Source organism: Channa argus, chromosome 20 (genome assembly GCF_033026475.1).
Source record: "Channa argus isolate prfri chromosome 20, Channa argus male v1.0, whole genome shotgun sequence".
In the NCBI taxonomy this organism is placed as follows: domain Eukaryota; kingdom Metazoa; phylum Chordata; class Actinopteri; order Anabantiformes; family Channidae; genus Channa; species Channa argus.
Window position 1 is genome coordinate 13,055,738 of NC_090216.1, and position 16,448 is coordinate 13,072,185.

A 16,448-nucleotide genomic window follows, 5' to 3' on the forward strand; every position below is an offset into this window, starting at 1 on the left:
CTCAGACTGTTTTTCTCCCAGCTCTTTGACAGCTGTGAACCTCCTAATTCGCGTCCACACAGTTTACCTAAAACAGTAATGATGTCACCTTTAAAATATTTTTTCAATGGTCTTAGTCAATAATAAGATACATTTAGTATCTTATTATTAATACATCTGGTGTGAGATACATTTAGTATTTAGCATGGGAATCAATCAAGCACTGACAATGGCGTTGCTGTAAAGTGCTCAGATTATGTATTAAAGACACAGTACTAGGTGAGCTCCTTTCACCCCCTTATTTATCTGTCTCTATCTCACATTCTCTCTTAATATCTTACAGCCTTTTCAACACTCAGTCTCCAATTCTCTTGGTTTTCCCTCTCATTTTATGCCCCTATCCCCTTTTTCTTCCATTTAGCCTCTTTATAACTCTCCCTCCCTCTGGGGAGGGAACTGAGAGTAAAGTATGTGGAGTCCCTCCCAGACACTCCAGTGCTGGCTAGTGAGAAGCCAACACTCTACAGGCAGACGAGCAGACAGGCAGGCAGACAGGCACAGTGAAGTGTTGTGTTATATCTTATCTCTTTAACACGTGTAAGAACTTGGATCTGATCTAAGATCTTACCATTTGAATCCTAGCAGGGTTTGTAAACAGCAAAGGGAGGGAGACCAGAATATGTCCAGAGCTGTAAAGTGATAAGAGGCAAGGCTGCAGAGAGTGTGGGCTGGGTTAAATTGGCACTTAAAAAGAAGCTCACTTTGGCTTCTGTGCATTTCACCAGCAGCCAGGCTGGGAGGCTAACGAGGGAGCAGTGAAGGAGTGGATGAGACAGCAGCTCCAGGGGGAAGGTGTACTCTCACTTCATTGGAGCAAGTGTATTTTAGCCCTTTCTCCCAACTCTTCTATTTCACTGTTTTTCTCCTCCACCTTTTGCTTGGTGGGAGCTAGCCATGGGCACTGTTGTGGACAGGTTTGTCTGGTCTGTGCTGCTGTTGCTGCCAGTCTTTGGACTGTCTGAGGCTCTGCCAGACAACTGGCTTCCAGGGAATTATACAAATACAACATCTGATGCACGAATGTTCCTCAGTAAATACAACAGCACTGCCGAGGAGGTGTTATTTTACAGCGTCTCTGCCAGCTGGAACTACAACACCAACATAACAGACTATAACTCCGAGCTTCAGGTAGGACAATTCCTGGTGTCTTGAGCTTAGAGAGTAACGTGTTAGCTGAACCTTTCTCACATGCTGGTAGGAAATTGGCTGGCTTAAGTTGGTTGTTGCCAGCACTGGCACCTTCTCACCATAAATGCATGCATGGTCAAGGGTTTCTGTGGAGCTGAGCGCTGTTTGATTCGGAGATCACCCCTATTCATCTCCCTCCAGATTTACATGCTCAGTTTCCTCCCAACACAGCCAACTCAGCTTGCGTGTTACTAGAAATATAAAACAGATCTGAATGCCTGCAGTGCAAATATCTTCAAGTTTTGAATAAATAGCATCACATGCTGATATACCACGTATTTATTTTTTGGCGGTTCTATAATATTTTTGATTTAATGCAGTTTGTTCAGATGAAAGCACCTCTTATAAGATGCTATTTTACACACACCAATAGTTTTTATGGTGCCAACAGTGGCTGGTGGTAAATGCCTTTTTGGAGAATAAGGTTTTTTAGAGGCAAGCTAAGGAGACATTACAGTCTTTATAGTTTCATGTCACCGTAGACCTGAGGAACATTTGCATAAATATTATTTGTGAGTGTAGATACTACTAAAAATGAGTTAAAATATATGACCAGTGAGGAGGTTGAAAGTTGAACTGGTGAGGGCATATACAAAGTAAAACCACAGCATTACTTAGACATACACATTTTTTCTGTGTCTGTTCTTAGGTAGTGATCACACCAGGATTTCCCAAGCTTTTGGAACAAGTCTCCTCATCCACTGAACAAATGCATACAATACATTGTGCCTCCACAAGCTACATAATGTGTTCAGTGAAAGATGAGCATGTTTGTAGCTGCTGAATGTGATTTCTTTCTGGACAGTTCAAAGATGGGATCAAAGTGAATCACAGCCCTTAGCCCCATCTGATCTGGCAGCCAGACAGGGGACATGACCATTTAACTCAATAGAGACATTTTCTAATTTTGTCATCCTGAAATTATTCAAATAAACTGGCGAGTAGTGCAGGACAGGAATGCATTTAATTGTATGTTAACAAAGGAAACATGCAAATGCAAGGCATCAAGTAAACAGCCTGTGCAGCTTCACAAGTGAGAGTGTAGAAGATCAAAAACAATGAGGATCCGTTCACAGGCTTCTAATTGTGCTGTTTTTAAAAACTATTAAAGTGGACATAAATGATGATGTCCTTTGAGCACCAGAAAGAAACACCAGCTGCCTTCAAATGTCAGTTAAAAACCTGAGTCATTAAACTCACCACCTCTTGGCTGCTTTTTAATACAACTTGAACGTTTCAAAACTACTCAAACTGTAGAGAATTTTGACACATCTGTCATTTTTTTTCTATTTCTGATCCAAAAAGCTTCAAATTATTGTTTAATAAAAAAATGACTAAAACTAGTGGTTTATTCCACTTTGAGGAGGGTTGAGTCAAGTTCCATTACTTTTTGTACATATACAAATTATGTGTTTAAAGATAACAAATTTAATAACAAGATTAATTAATGTTCATGGTATATGTAAGACTAACAATTACAACACAGGGTTGTGACAAGAACAGAGTAAGTCAAATAAGCTAAGCTTTTATCAAAATTATTATTTTATTTCTTTGGTTGACAATGTGATTATCTGGGTGGATGGTTGGGTGTAGGCAGGATGGAAAAACTGAAAAGAATTTGAGGGAAAGAGCACAAAGGTCAGAGTTAATACTTCAACTCACTGACTCCAGATTTTCCTTCAATTATTTTAGTGAAGAGGGACAGTCGGCATTCAATGACAAAACATAACTGGAATCGAACTGCTGTACTGTAAGTTTGATTGGGATGCTCTTTGAGGAACTGGTAAGCTGTGGTCAATAGCTCATAGCTGTAGTTACGTCAAACAGGGGATGTGCACATTTTCTTGGAATTTAAGTCAAGTGACATACATAAACTACTTAGTAAGCGTAAAATGTCAAAGTTGCTGCATATTGGACACATATTACTATACAATTGAGCTATTCATCCTTGCGAACAGAAGCAAATTTATTTTCAGCACCTAATGAATAATATCTCTTTAGTGTAGATTCCATCAAGTACCACTATATCCATGACATTTGATGTCATCCCATAAAGAAAGCTTCTGGGGTTCTGGTACAAAATGTGCATGTACATTTGAGAGGAATTTAAAAAAGTTTATCTATATAAGTAAAATGAGTTTATGTTGCTGGTCCTGTAGACAGAGCCAACTACTGTCTATACAGATTTGTTCCAACAGCTGGAGGGACTAGAATATGCTGTAGGAAAAGGAGGTGAATTAAAAAAACCAAGAGTCTCTGAAAACTTGTGGGGTTATCGAAGTTAGAACCACCCTGGAGGTTGGTGCCAAATTCTAAAGTAATCAGTCCAGAGGTAGTTGCCACATTTTACCCAAAGTGAGCCCGAAATATCGACCTGCTGATGCCAATAAAGGAAAAGCTTTCCACCAATTTCGAGATGATGATGGTTGTATAGACTTTTTACTGAACAACTAAATCTTGGTGGAGATAGAGTCAGGGGAACATTAACATGATAAAAAATTTATCCTCCAGGGACCATGAATGTTTTCTCTTCCCCTTACCCAACTTAACAAGGGTTTAACCCAACTCTACTTTAAATCTATCTTCACATAATTATTAATCATTAATAATTACTGAAAAAATATTTGAAAAGTTCACAGGAAAACAATGCTCATTCTCCTTTGTCACTGTTTGGTTCTAAATGCACTTAATGAAAAAAAATGACTAACAGAGCTGAGCTTTAGGCAGGTCTTTAAACTACAGACAATCAGTTTCTTAGTGCATGAATTGATTTTATCTGTTATTCACTTTCCCTCTGCTCACTTTTAGGTAAAGGCCTCCCTTGAAGAACAGGCCTTCTCCGAAGCCTGGGGGTTAAAGGCCAAGCAGGTCTTCACTCGGGAGTTTATCGACACCAACCTTGAAGAAAAAGAAAAGAACCTGATGGAAAAGATCATGTTGCTGGGAGCTGCCAACTTGCCCCAGAAAGAAAGAGAAGAGGTTTGTAACTCCTTCATATTTTCTGATTTGAAACTTTGCTTTAGGTCTTCATAACTGGGGTTTTGTCACAGTTGAACCCTTGAAGAGTGACTTCCAGTTTTTTTCTTGTCTGCAGTACAACACTATTCTCAGCACCATGGATAATATATATTCCACAAGCAAGGTGCATCCAAGGCCAAACGTAAGCTGGAGTCTGGAACCTGGTGAGTAAACTGTATAAATTAAAATTTGCAGCTGAAAATGCATGAACGCAGATGTTTTGGAGATTTTTTGAAGAAACAGAGTGATGTTGAGGGATTATGAAACAGCAATGTAGAGAGGATGTCGAGAAAGAAAACAGTTGTAAGTGGTTGAGATCTTATCAGCGCATGAAACGGAAAGGGCAAAATGATTTCACAGAGGTTTCCAAAGGAAGTGCCATGGATGTGCCTGTGTGTTGAATTGTGTTGAATGAAAAGCTTTAGAAACAACATTCAGGAATCCTCTAATGCACTTGTTTTTTTCTCCTTTTTGCAGATCTCACAGAAATCATGGCTAACTCCACAAGCTATAAGACGCTGCTGTTTGCCTGGGAGGGCTGGCACAATGCATCAGGTGTGCCTCTCAAGCAGTACTACCCAAGATTTGTGGAGCTCAGCAACAAAGCCTCTAAAGCTGATGGTAAGAACTTAGATTTAATAATGTCCCAAAATGCTACAAGTATTTGAACAATAAGAGGAAGGGAAACAGCAAGAGAAGGAAAAACACACAAATGGAAAAAAAGAATATTAAAGCTGTGTCCTGTTTAGGATTTGCTGATACTGGAGAAGACTGGCGGTCTTGGTACGAGTCTAAGACTTTTCAGGAGGATTTAGAGGAACTGTACAAGACCATTGAGCCCCTCTACAAGAACCTGCATGCCTTTGTGCGCCGCCAGCTCTACAACTACTACGGTCCCAAGTATATTAACCTGAAAGGACCGATCCCTGCACACCTGCTCGGTACAGTATCTGATGGCGAGAACCATGAATATATTCTGCGCTGCCTAAGGCACTGTACAAAAATTATTAGTGAGCAAAGTGGGGCTATTTATTTTTCTGTGATCACAGGTTTACTTTTTCCTTTTCCTATTTTTACAGATTTTACTGTAAAGTAAATCGCCAGTTAAAAGTCACCACTTTAACTTCGCTCTATATCATTATTTACAGTGTCATAACAAAGGCCAGCATATGATTTATATTATCATTATTAGATCTAGTGAACATCTTGCTTTTTAAAAAGTCTAACGTAAGATTCAGCCCCCAAACCCCACCCTAGGAATTTTCATACAATCCCTATTAAACAAACAAACATTACTTAATGAAAGCCTACATGCCACAGAGTATTCAGAGTATAAAGATGCAGACACACAATAAGAAGTACTGTGCTTATCTCATTACTGTGAATGAACAATCTGTATATTGGCATTTCCTAAAAAGTGCCTGTGAGTCTCATAACAAGTGATAATAGTTGTCTAAGTGTGTTTTCTTCCTCACTCACTCACTCACTCAGGAAACATGTGGGCCCAGACCTGGAACAATATTTATAAAATGATGATCCCATTTCCTGACAAACCTAACATTGATGTGACGGAAGAAATGAATAAACAAGTAAGTGTGGAGATCATATTTTATACTAGTGCGATGGATTGGAGGTGAAAGGTTTTCAGAGAGTTAGTTCACTAGCAGACAGATGTCACCAGAAATCAAATCAAATCCAACTCAGCCTTCAGGTGATTACAGTTTTGTCATACAGCAATGAGGTATGTTTGTTTGTTCTTTACAGGGTTATAATGCAACACACATGTTCCGTGTGGCTGAGGAGTTCTTCACCTCTCTGGGTTTAGAGGAGATGCCTCCGGAGTTCTGGAATAAATCCATGTTGGTAAAGCCTGAAGGTCGAGAGGTGGTGTGCCATGCATCTGCCTGGGACTTTTACAATCGCAAAGACTTCAGGTATTACTTTTGTTACAATTTAGCTTTTCTTTGAGCTTGGTCCAAGCTAATATGGTCTGCATTTTTATGACGTTAAGAACCTTCAGTTTTTAAACATATTTATGATGGTATTAATCATTGATATTGATGTTTCGTCCTCTAGGATCAAGCAGTGCACCACAGTGACAATGGAGCAGCTCTTCACTGTACACCATGAGATGGGGCATGTCCAGTATTACCTGCAGTACAAGGACCAACCTGTGGGTTACCGTCGCGGAGCCAACCCCGGTTTTCATGAGGCCATTGGCGATGTTTTGTCTCTCTCCGTTTCCACACCCAAACATCTGAAAACCATTAATTTGCTGAAAACAGTGACATCTGACTACGGTACAGAAGCTAAGACAGAAATAAATAAAATCCAAGTGTAATAAATGTCCTCACTCAAACCTGGTTAGTTGTATTTTTAGATATCCTTTTTATTATCAAATATTCTTATTGCATTTTTTTCCCCAGAAACTGATATCAACTACCTGTTAAAGATGGCTCTGGAAAAGATAGCCTTCCTTCCCTTTGGCTACCTCATAGACCAGTGGAGATGGAATGTGTTCAGTGGAAGAACCCCTCCAGAGCAGTACAACTCTGACTGGTGGTACCTCAGGTGGGCTTTTATTTTTTGCAGATTTACCTATTCACTTCCTTGAATAGCTCAAGTCATAAAAGCTGACCTGAGTTAATTTGGTGAACATCAGATAGGATGACGGACTTTCAAGTCTGTAAATATTAAATAACTGCTAGTGTGTAGTGAGTAGAAAAAACATGTTGTAAACTCAACATTGCATAACATCACCTTTTCCTTTGAAATAGAGGATAACACATCGAACAATCTGTAGACCATTAGCATTAGCATTTATTTAAAGTCATGTGAATAAAACTCCTGGTTCTTTTTAGTTCTGTTTTTGGTTTCCACTAATCTCCGTATTTTCAATTAAAGCCACTCAATTTGTCAGTCTGCTGTCTGGTACTGAGCAGGTTTTGTACAATGGGCCTGTAGATGTTTTGTGTTGAAAACAGCAGCCCGCTGTGGTTAAAATCTCTAGTTGCATTGTAACATTGTTTTCAGCTTTTCACTGGGTACATTGTTATTGAAACTGCTATTAAAATGTTATTAAAATATAAATTATAACCAGAGAATCACTAACGTTCCTTTGCGCTGTTTGCAGCTGATTAGCAAATCCAAACAAATTAGCAGCTCAGGTGTTACACTAGAAGACTGTGGCTGTGCAGGCTGATATTCAGACTGAAATATGTGTGTATTTGTGAAAAGAGAGGTGTTGCTGCTGGTAACAAAGAGCACACATGCTCAGCTACCACTTAATGGATACAATGAGATAAAAAAAACACTAATTAAACATTGAGTAACTTTCCAGAGCGTATGTAACTACATGCCAGTGTGTCCTAAATGTGTTCCTTATTTCTGTTTGAAGAACAAAATATCAAGGCATCTGCCCACCCACCAGGCGTTCACAGGACCAGTTTGACCCCGGGGCAAAGTACCACATCCCTGGAAACACGCCATACATCAGGTAGCATTCTGTTCCACTGTGTAATAGATGGGACTTATTTACAACAAACTCGTGGCAAAGCCTTAAAGTAACAAATCAAACATATTTAAATTTTAAATCCCATTAAAAAGCAGCTGGCGCCATCTTGGTGCATAGACGTGATGACAGTGTGTATGTAAAGGATGTAAAGTAAATTGAAATGCATAATAGCTGGTGAGCTGGGAATAAAGGTATTGTCTATTGTAGTCTGAACTCAATTGCTGGTATTTCATGGAGGTTTTAAACAAAGCACTAACCCAACAATAGCAGGAAGCTTGTTGCTGAGACAGGGGCTTTATAAGAAAACTCTTTGACCCAAGATGAGTGTTAACAATGTGGGGAACACAAATTAGTCACACACACATTAAGTTAAACAGACAAATACATTTTATAATATAAACTTGAGTCATTTTAATTATTTCTAGTAAGTTGTTTATAGTATTCAATATTTTTGTCTTCATTCAAAAGGCAGATGATAAAGATTCCTTAAATTATTTTCAATCTGTTGTTTTTGACCCTGCGTTAAGATGCTCTTTTTATATTCTTCTTTCTATACTTTTATTGAAATGTTTCTAAAGATTTTGTAAAGTAGTAATACAAATGTGATGCAATGAAGAGATGGCAAAGCAATTCTTTCCCTCGCAGGTATTTTGTCAGCTTCATCCTGCAGTTCCAGTTTCATGAAAAGCTGTGCGAGGCAGCCAATCACACAGGTCCTCTGCATGAATGTGACATCTACCGCTCCAAAGAAGCAGGCGCCATTTTGAAGTATGTGATTGAACCTTTTTTCATGAATAAAACTTTATGGGAATATTAAAGATATAATCTATAGAATTTAATTCTATTTCTTCCAGGAATATTCTTCAGGCTGGGTCATCCAAACCTTGGCCTGATGTGCTCCAGGAGGCTATAGGCACCAACAGGATGAACGCCAGCTCACTCATGAAATACTTTCAACCTGTTATTGAGTGGCTGGAAAAGCAGAATGTGAATGAGACATTAGGATGGCCTGATTTTGACTGGGTCCCACCCATCCCTGAGGGCTACCCTGAAGATATTGGTAAGACGGGGTGCTGGTCAAAAGTAATAGTAAACAGAAAATAAAATACATTAATAGAACAAAGCAGGAATTGGCTAAAAAAGCTGGTTGGTTCCAATGTTGCCTTAGTGTGGAAGGTTTGCAAACAGAGCAACAATTTCCTTTTCATTTAAAGTGAACACTTATATTTGGTTATGCTAATATTTGGTAACATGGACATCATTACAGTTTCACAAATGTTTTTTTTTTTTAACACAGAGTTGAACACAGATGAGCTTGATGCAAAAAGGCTTCTGGATGAGTACAACAGTACAGCTGAGGTGGTGTGGAACGCCTATACTGAGGCCTCCTGGAAATACAACACTGACATCAATGAAGCCAATAAGAAGGCAATGGTGAGAGCCTCTGACTGAATGGCTTCAATGAGATCAGCACTGAGTATCATCTGTTAGCATTGAAATGTGAAGTGCCGTTGCATCTTACGCTGATTTATTACATTAAAATAAGATAATCAATAAAGTCATTGCCTAATGAAATGTGTCAATTAATCAATAATTCACTATAATAATCACTAATTAACCCATTCATGCCTGTTTGCTTGTGCATTATGTAACATGTCCTTTCATCCATCCACCATTCAGTGTATCCAGCAAACAATCCTGTTTCCAATAACACATAATGTAGACACAGCGGAAGTAAAGAGTATTCATTATTGTTCTCTAGCTTGAGAAGAACCTGGAGATGTCAGCACACACCCTGAAGTATGGACTGAAGGCTCGTCAGTATGACACAACTGACTTCCAGGACCATTCGGTCAAACGCATCATCAAAAAACTCAGCGACATTGAGAGGGCTGCACTGCCTCCAGAAGAGCTGGAAGAGGTGTGGAAGAGATGGTTTTAACTTTTACAAATATTTATTCCACACACAGCTGCTGACATTAGCCATTCTTTCACAATAATACCACATTCAAGTGATTGCTATAACAAAACAGCTATCAATGTGCTCGCAACAGACACACCACCTCAATCATAGCTTATATAGAACAACCGCTTCCTAGAAATTAGTAAAACTTGTGCCATGAGAAATATTTGTTATCTGTCGGCTTAAGGTAGCTCACATTAATGGGAAGCACAGGTTAGGAGCACAAAGCTTCCCACTGACACTAAATACTTTACCATGGATGACGTTTGTAAATCATGTCTTTCTGGACCTTAGCATGAAACTACTGCTGTTTTCCATCAAATCATAGCAGTCACTAGAGATGTTACATTTCCTAGTAAACATAAATTAGGGCCCTGCTCTTTATACGGACAACTTCACTCTAAATATTTGTTTTCTCATATCAGCAGCAGCTGTTAATAATGGGTTTTTTATTTCTCAGATGAATTATAACAATAACAACATAATGCCTTTTCCATTTGGCGCCATCTCTACAATGAAGACACTACCCAAAAGCCTTGATCATACAGCTTGACAAACAATTTAGCTATTCATTAAACAACAGCCATGAACTGTCTAAAAGAGACATTTCTTTTCCCTAGGTTCTGTTCCAATCCGTCCTCTGCCTTGTTTGTTAGTTACAGTGATGGGGGTGCTATTTATGGACCACAGTAAGAGCATTAGGAGCTGTGTGTAAAGAAATATAGTGTGATATAACACAAAGCAGTTCAGTAGATTTTAAACCAGGTGTCAGCCAACTCAAGGCTGCTGCACTCACCTTACACTGTACACTCACCCCATCAACAGAACAGCTGTAGGAAGTGCCTGTAGAAATCAAAATAAACACAGGATGTTGATGGTTTCAGTGGGATCTAATAGCTGGTGGGTGCTTTTACTTTTGCAGTACAACAATCTCCTATCCAACATGGAGACTACGTACAGTGTGGCTGAGGTTTGCAGAGATAATGGGATGTGCCACCCACTGGATCCAGGTGAGACTATGGAATATGTATTCTGATCCTGACATAAAATGTTTAATCATGCTGTAAGCAGAGTTGGATTGCAGTTAGTGGTAAAACTTCCCACTGGTTGATACTTAGTAGTTTTTTAATGGTGCAATTACAATAAGAGTGCAATTAATTTGAAAGTTTTTGCTTGAAAAAAAAAAAGAAATATAAAAAGAAATCATTAATAATTTATAGTACCGTACACAGGAGGTGTCCAGTGTAATAAATAATGTAATAAATATTGTGCTGTTTCTCAGATCTCCAAAAGATCATGGCTGAGTCCAGGGATTATGATGAATTGTTATTTGCCTGGAAAGGATGGAGAGATGCTGCAGGAAAGAAAATTCATCAGGATTACAAGAGATATGTTGAACTGGCCAACAAAGCCGCCAGACTCAATGGTATGAATCAAAAGACTCATTTTAAATCTTCTTTCACTTTTCACTTTTTCACTTGCTAGAAAATTATTGAAGGTCAGAAGAGAGGCATTTACTAGTTATTGTGAATATACCAGTGAAATAGTAAAGGTATACATTTCATATCAAATTCACAGTAAGAAGTGTGTTTCCTTAATTTTAGTTGGCCTTCCAAGAAGGTCAACCCACTGGGAAAGCATAAACTACAAAAAGTAGAATAATTTTTGCTTCACATATATGACTCAATAAATACACCTAATTGTTGAATGTTTTTATTCCTGGTATTATCTGTAGGTCACGCTGATAATGGGGCTTTCTGGCGCTCCTTGTATGAAACCCCCACATTTGAGGAGGACCTGGAGGCTCTTTGGAAGGAGGTGGAGCCACTCTATCAAAGCTTACATGCCTATGTCCGCAGGGCTCTCTACAAAAAGTATGGGCCTGAGTACATCAACCTCAAAGGGCCCATTCCTGCTCACTTGCTGGGTAAGAAACAAGAATGAACTAATTTATTTGAAAATTCTGCATCTTAGACACATTTAATTTCTTAAATAACATACTGTGCAGTTGCCAAATTTGGAGCTTTGGCTTTTCTTTAGAAATTGGGTTTAGATTATGACAAGCTTCCAAGAGTGAGATAAGCTCATTTCATTCGGTATTTCACTATGGAATCCAAAGAACTCAAAATGCCACAGCCAAAAAGTCTCCCTTTATGTGGGCATCAATGTTCTGTTGTTGGCTGTAGACACATTTGGATTTAGGCGTTATTACATTCTCTTTCAGAGGTGTCAAGCGTGAGATTGTGTGTGACAATTCCACACGGTTAGGGATTGGAAATACTCACAGTCACAAATCTTACTTGGTTAAACATAGGCTGAGCAGAGGACGACATTATTCCTTCAACTTAGAAATATGCCGTCTCTTGCCTTTCAGGCAACATGTGGGCGCAGACGTGGTCTGGCATAATGGATTTGGCCATACCCTTCCCAGATGCCACACAGGTTGATGCCACCCCAGCTATGGTGGAAAAGGTAAATGAACACATGAGCCAGTGGCTGGATAAGGATTACTGTCAGAATCATGATTAGTTCATGATTAGTAATTTGTGCAACTTTTTATTTTCTGAATGTAGCTGTTGCTCCTTGCTGTCTGACATAATTGTTTATGCTGCACACAGACACACACACACACGCACACAAACACACACACACAGATGACGTTTGTTTTTGTTTTTTTAATTCAGCGCTGGAACGCCACCATGATGTTCCAGGAATCAGAAAGGTTTTTCACTTCTCTGGGTCTGATGGAAATGCCACAAGAGTTCTGGGACAAGTCCATGCTGGAGAAACCATCTGATGATCGCCAGGTGGTGTGCCACGCATCTGCATGGGACTTTTATAATCGGAAAGACTTCAGGTTAAACATCTTTTTTTCAGAACATAACTGAAGGCTTTCAGTAAAGCTCTGATAGACTGTTGATCCCTGAATTGATTTTAATGGTGAATCAGTCATTTATGTCAAAATTTAGGACCTTTATATAACTGTTGTCTAATGTGGTGTCCTTGCATTTAAGTATTGATCTATTGCTAGGAGACTATTTATCAGCTGTAGAGAGCAATCGGGCACAGTGCACAAGCTTTTAATTATTGTAAGTGTGATAAGAAGCATTTGATCTCAACCTTGGTTGTGTCTTCAGGATCAAACAATGCACTGTCGTGACAATGGATGACCTGATCACAGTACACCATGAGATGGGCCACGTTCAGTACTTCCTGCAGTACCAAAACCAGCCTGTGTCCTTCCGTGATGGAGCCAACCCTGGCTTCCATGAGGCCATTGGCGATGTACTAGCCCTGTCTGTGTCCACACCCAAACATCTGAAGAGCATCGGCCTCCTGGACAAAGTTGAGAATAACTATGGTAAGTGACCATGTCTACTAGAACTTCTGTAAAAGCATGTGATGCTATAATGCAGTTTCTCCTCCTTTAGAGAGTGATATCAACTTCCTGATGAGCATGGCACTTGACAAGATTGCCTTCCTACCTTTTGGCTATCTGATGGACCAGTGGAGATGGAAGGTATTTGATGGACGCATTGGACAGAATGAGTACAATAAAGAGTGGTGGAACCTAAGGTAATGTTCACCAGCACTTTTACAATTATCATTTAGAAAAATTACATTTGAAGGCCAATTTCACCAATTTCCAACTTGCTCAAGTTCGGTTTTATTTTGTCATGCACACACAAGTGCCCAGACCACACGGGCTCACAAAACACCACAAATGCTTCAAATGTTGCTTCTGTGAAAACAATTAAGAGAAGCACACATGCTCGTATAGCAGTTTCTTGCAGCCATTAATCCAGAAAAAGGTCATCAGCCCTTAAATCATAGTAATGAACAAAATCAATATGATCTACAGTAAATCAGAACAGCCTATTTCATGTGAATCATTAAAGATGCATGCTCCCAAGTCATGTAGTCCCCAAACTAAACATTGGATATTAGTTCAAAATCTGTTTAGTTGTCTTTTAATGATTATAGATAGAAGTAAATGTGTTATCAGTGAAAATTTGGAATAAATACAGCATTTATAAATGATTAACTTAACTTATGCAAATACACTGTAACTGTACTACCCTTTTGCTAATACGAATTGCAGAATGAAGTACCAGGGACTGTGCCCACCTGTAACCCGCACAGAGGATGACTTTGACCCTGGTGCAAAGTTTCACGTCCCTGCTAATGTGCCCTATGTCAGGTAAATCTTCCTGACACAGCACCTGATACGTGAGCCCAGCACATTCTGGTCATCAGAATGTGTTATTAATAATAAGATAAATATGTTGCTCTTGTGCAAGTAGTCCCAGGGATACAGCTTGTTTTATGTTTTACTGGTTTCTGGTCATAACAGTACATGTTTATTAATCTTCAATCAGGTACTTCGTCAGCTTCATCATCCAGTTTCAGTTCCACAAGGCTCTTTGTGAGGCTGCCAATCAAAGTGGATTACTTCACACCTGTGACATCTACAACTCTAAAGAAGCTGGGGAACTGCTGGGGTTAGTATGTTTACCTACACACCCAGACGAAGCCACTATCAACCAACTGAGGAAGACAATGATAAGGAAACAAATATTTAAATTGTTTGCACTAAAATACTCTCTATATAACATTAATGTCCTGTTGTGCAATGGTGACAATATATTATTATAAATCAAACAGATCTCTATTCACCCTGAAAATGGATTTGATATATTATACTGTATATGTACATATTGAAAATGACAAAAGAAAACCCACAATAAAAGACTTATTGTGTTTAGCAGTGATTGAAAACATGCATCTTAATTACATGTGTGTAATTATTGCTACAACACTGATGCTCCTTGTCTAACCCGTGTTGTTTTTTGCAGTAATGTCATGAAGTTGGGATTCAGTAAGCCCTGGCCCGAGGCTATGACCATGATCACCGGCCAGCCAAAAATGAGTGCCCAGCCCCTCATGGAGTATTTCAAACCCCTCATTGAATGGCTGGAGGAAGAGAACAAAAAGAACAATGATATTCGCGGGTGGCCCGAATACAACTGGAAACCTTCAAGTATGTCCAACATGTTCTTTTTATAATATTTCCACAGAAACACATGCATGTAAGCAAGCGTAGACACTGGAAGTTTGTGTTGAATAGGTTTTCCATTCTCCAAGCCAAATGTTTTTTGAATTCATTCCCAGAAAGGAAAGGCACAACGTCTCTTCTCACAGAAGCATTCATTTTTTTCCTCCGCTGTGAGCTTAAAGGGTAATCAATCTCCAGTTCCTCGGGTATCACAGATGAGACCCTGCTGAAAGGATGTATAAAGATTAGATTGAAAAGACTCATAGCAACAAAGACACAACAGAGGCAGTGAGAGAAATAAGCTTTTGTTTGAGGGATCAACAGAGAAACTAAATTAAGATGCAAAATGTGTAAAATAGTGTGTAAATAGTATAAACATTGTGCCATATACCAGCACAGAAACAGATGTTTTGTTGAATAGAAAATTTTTTTTTGTTAATGTCAGCAACAACAGTGTTATGCAATAAGGGCATAGCTGGAGTCCTTTAGGCATCTACTTTAGGCATATTTATGGGCGCCATCTGTAGGTAGGAAGTATATTGTGTAATCTGGACTTTTGGCAGGCAAAATATATTTTAACTGCACTTTTTCTTTTAGCTGCTGTTCATTTGTGTGAGGATTTCAGAGTGAAGTTACATAACTAAAAACCAGTGTGTTTTCTGTTAAAATCAGAGATCGCACCAGAGATCGTTTGAGCGTGTCCTCGGCCTTTCAGGTGCTTTTTAGACAAAGAGGATAGGTGAGAGGCAGAGGTCAGAAGAAAAGTTCAGAGACGATTTTTCCACTGCATATTCTTTGATGCTGCATATTTGAACCGTGAACTTGGGTTTGACTGTGATCATTTAGATGGTGGTTTCTTGTCCTGTAATGCGTATTTAAAAAAAAGAAAATAAGCCACAGATGGAATTTTTTTGGCTCAAAGATGCCAATTGTAAAACTTCAACTCCAACAGCCTTTACTTTTTACCCTGTAGATTGCAACATCAATACACCTACATCTGCATATCTGAGTCACCCTAGCTATTACTTTTGTTCCATGAGAATTATCTCAAGACAAGTTTCCTTTAAATTTGTGTCAGCAAAAAAATCAGTCCAACTTATTGCTTAATTTGTATTTCATGTTTAGGCCCTGCAGATAAAATGAAAAGTAAAGTAGACTTCCTGGGTATGAGTGTGGATACCTCAGCTGCCATAGCTGGCCAGTGGATCCTGCTGGTTCTCGGCCTGGTCTTCTTGGTGGCCACCATCCTCTTGGCCAACAAGTACAGGAAATCAAGAAAGCCCGAAAAGTCCTTATCCACAATGGAACTCAAACAAAAGGACTAGTTATTAGTGACACCTGAAGGGCCTAAGTAAGGCCTGACTTACTGTACTGTAGCTATCAGTATCAACCACAATGTGAACATCAGTGTTTTTGTGTACTGTACAGTACATCTAATCAAATTTACTTTTCTGTGTCTGCCTTCCTATCTAGTCTTGTATATTTATTGTACACTTGGAGTCCAATGATTTTTTGCCTATGCAAAAGAACATTTCAACTTTGTAATTTATTTGTAATATTTGAATGTTTGGAGAGGAAGTGGTTTCAAATGAAGTCAATAATTGTGTAAACATTTTTTAATTTTTTTGTTGAATCGTTTGCATTTCTACAATAAAGATATTAAATATTTT

General features: G+C 38.9%; 1 protein-coding gene across 1 annotated transcript; it reads left to right on the plus strand.

Moving 5' to 3' along the window:
• The first annotated feature begins 488 nt into the window (after positions 1–488).
• On the plus strand, positions 489–16,446 carry ace (angiotensin I converting enzyme (peptidyl-dipeptidase A) 1). The gene is made up of 25 exons (XM_067488183.1): positions 489–1,167; positions 4,036–4,206; positions 4,322–4,409; positions 4,723–4,866; positions 4,995–5,186; positions 5,737–5,834; positions 6,010–6,179; positions 6,322–6,545; positions 6,672–6,816; positions 7,643–7,741; positions 8,405–8,527; positions 8,614–8,819; positions 9,057–9,193; positions 9,522–9,680; positions 10,645–10,732; positions 11,005–11,148; positions 11,458–11,649; positions 12,097–12,194; positions 12,407–12,579; positions 12,860–13,083; positions 13,154–13,298; positions 13,825–13,923; positions 14,102–14,224; positions 14,579–14,763; positions 15,904–16,446. Exons 1-25 carry the CDS (start codon positions 934–936, stop codon positions 16,101–16,103), a joined length of 3,861 nt encoding a protein of 1,286 aa, XP_067344284.1. The 5' UTR covers positions 489–933; the 3' UTR covers positions 16,104–16,446.
• Positions 16,447–16,448: the final 2 nt, after the last annotated feature.

Bases quoted from the DNA above. Each gene is read 5' to 3' on its own strand.
- ace (XM_067488183.1), top strand. From the start codon at position 934: ATGGGCACTGTTGTGGACAGGTTTGTCTGGTCTGTGCTGCTGTTGCTG. The intron at 9,194-9,521 runs GTGAGAGCCTCT...ATTGTTCTCTAG, and splicing joins AAGCCAATAAGAAGGCAATG to CTTGAGAAGAACCTGGAGAT. The intron at 10,733-11,004 runs GTGAGACTATGG...GCTGTTTCTCAG, and splicing joins GTGCCACCCACTGGATCCAG to ATCTCCAAAAGATCATGGCT.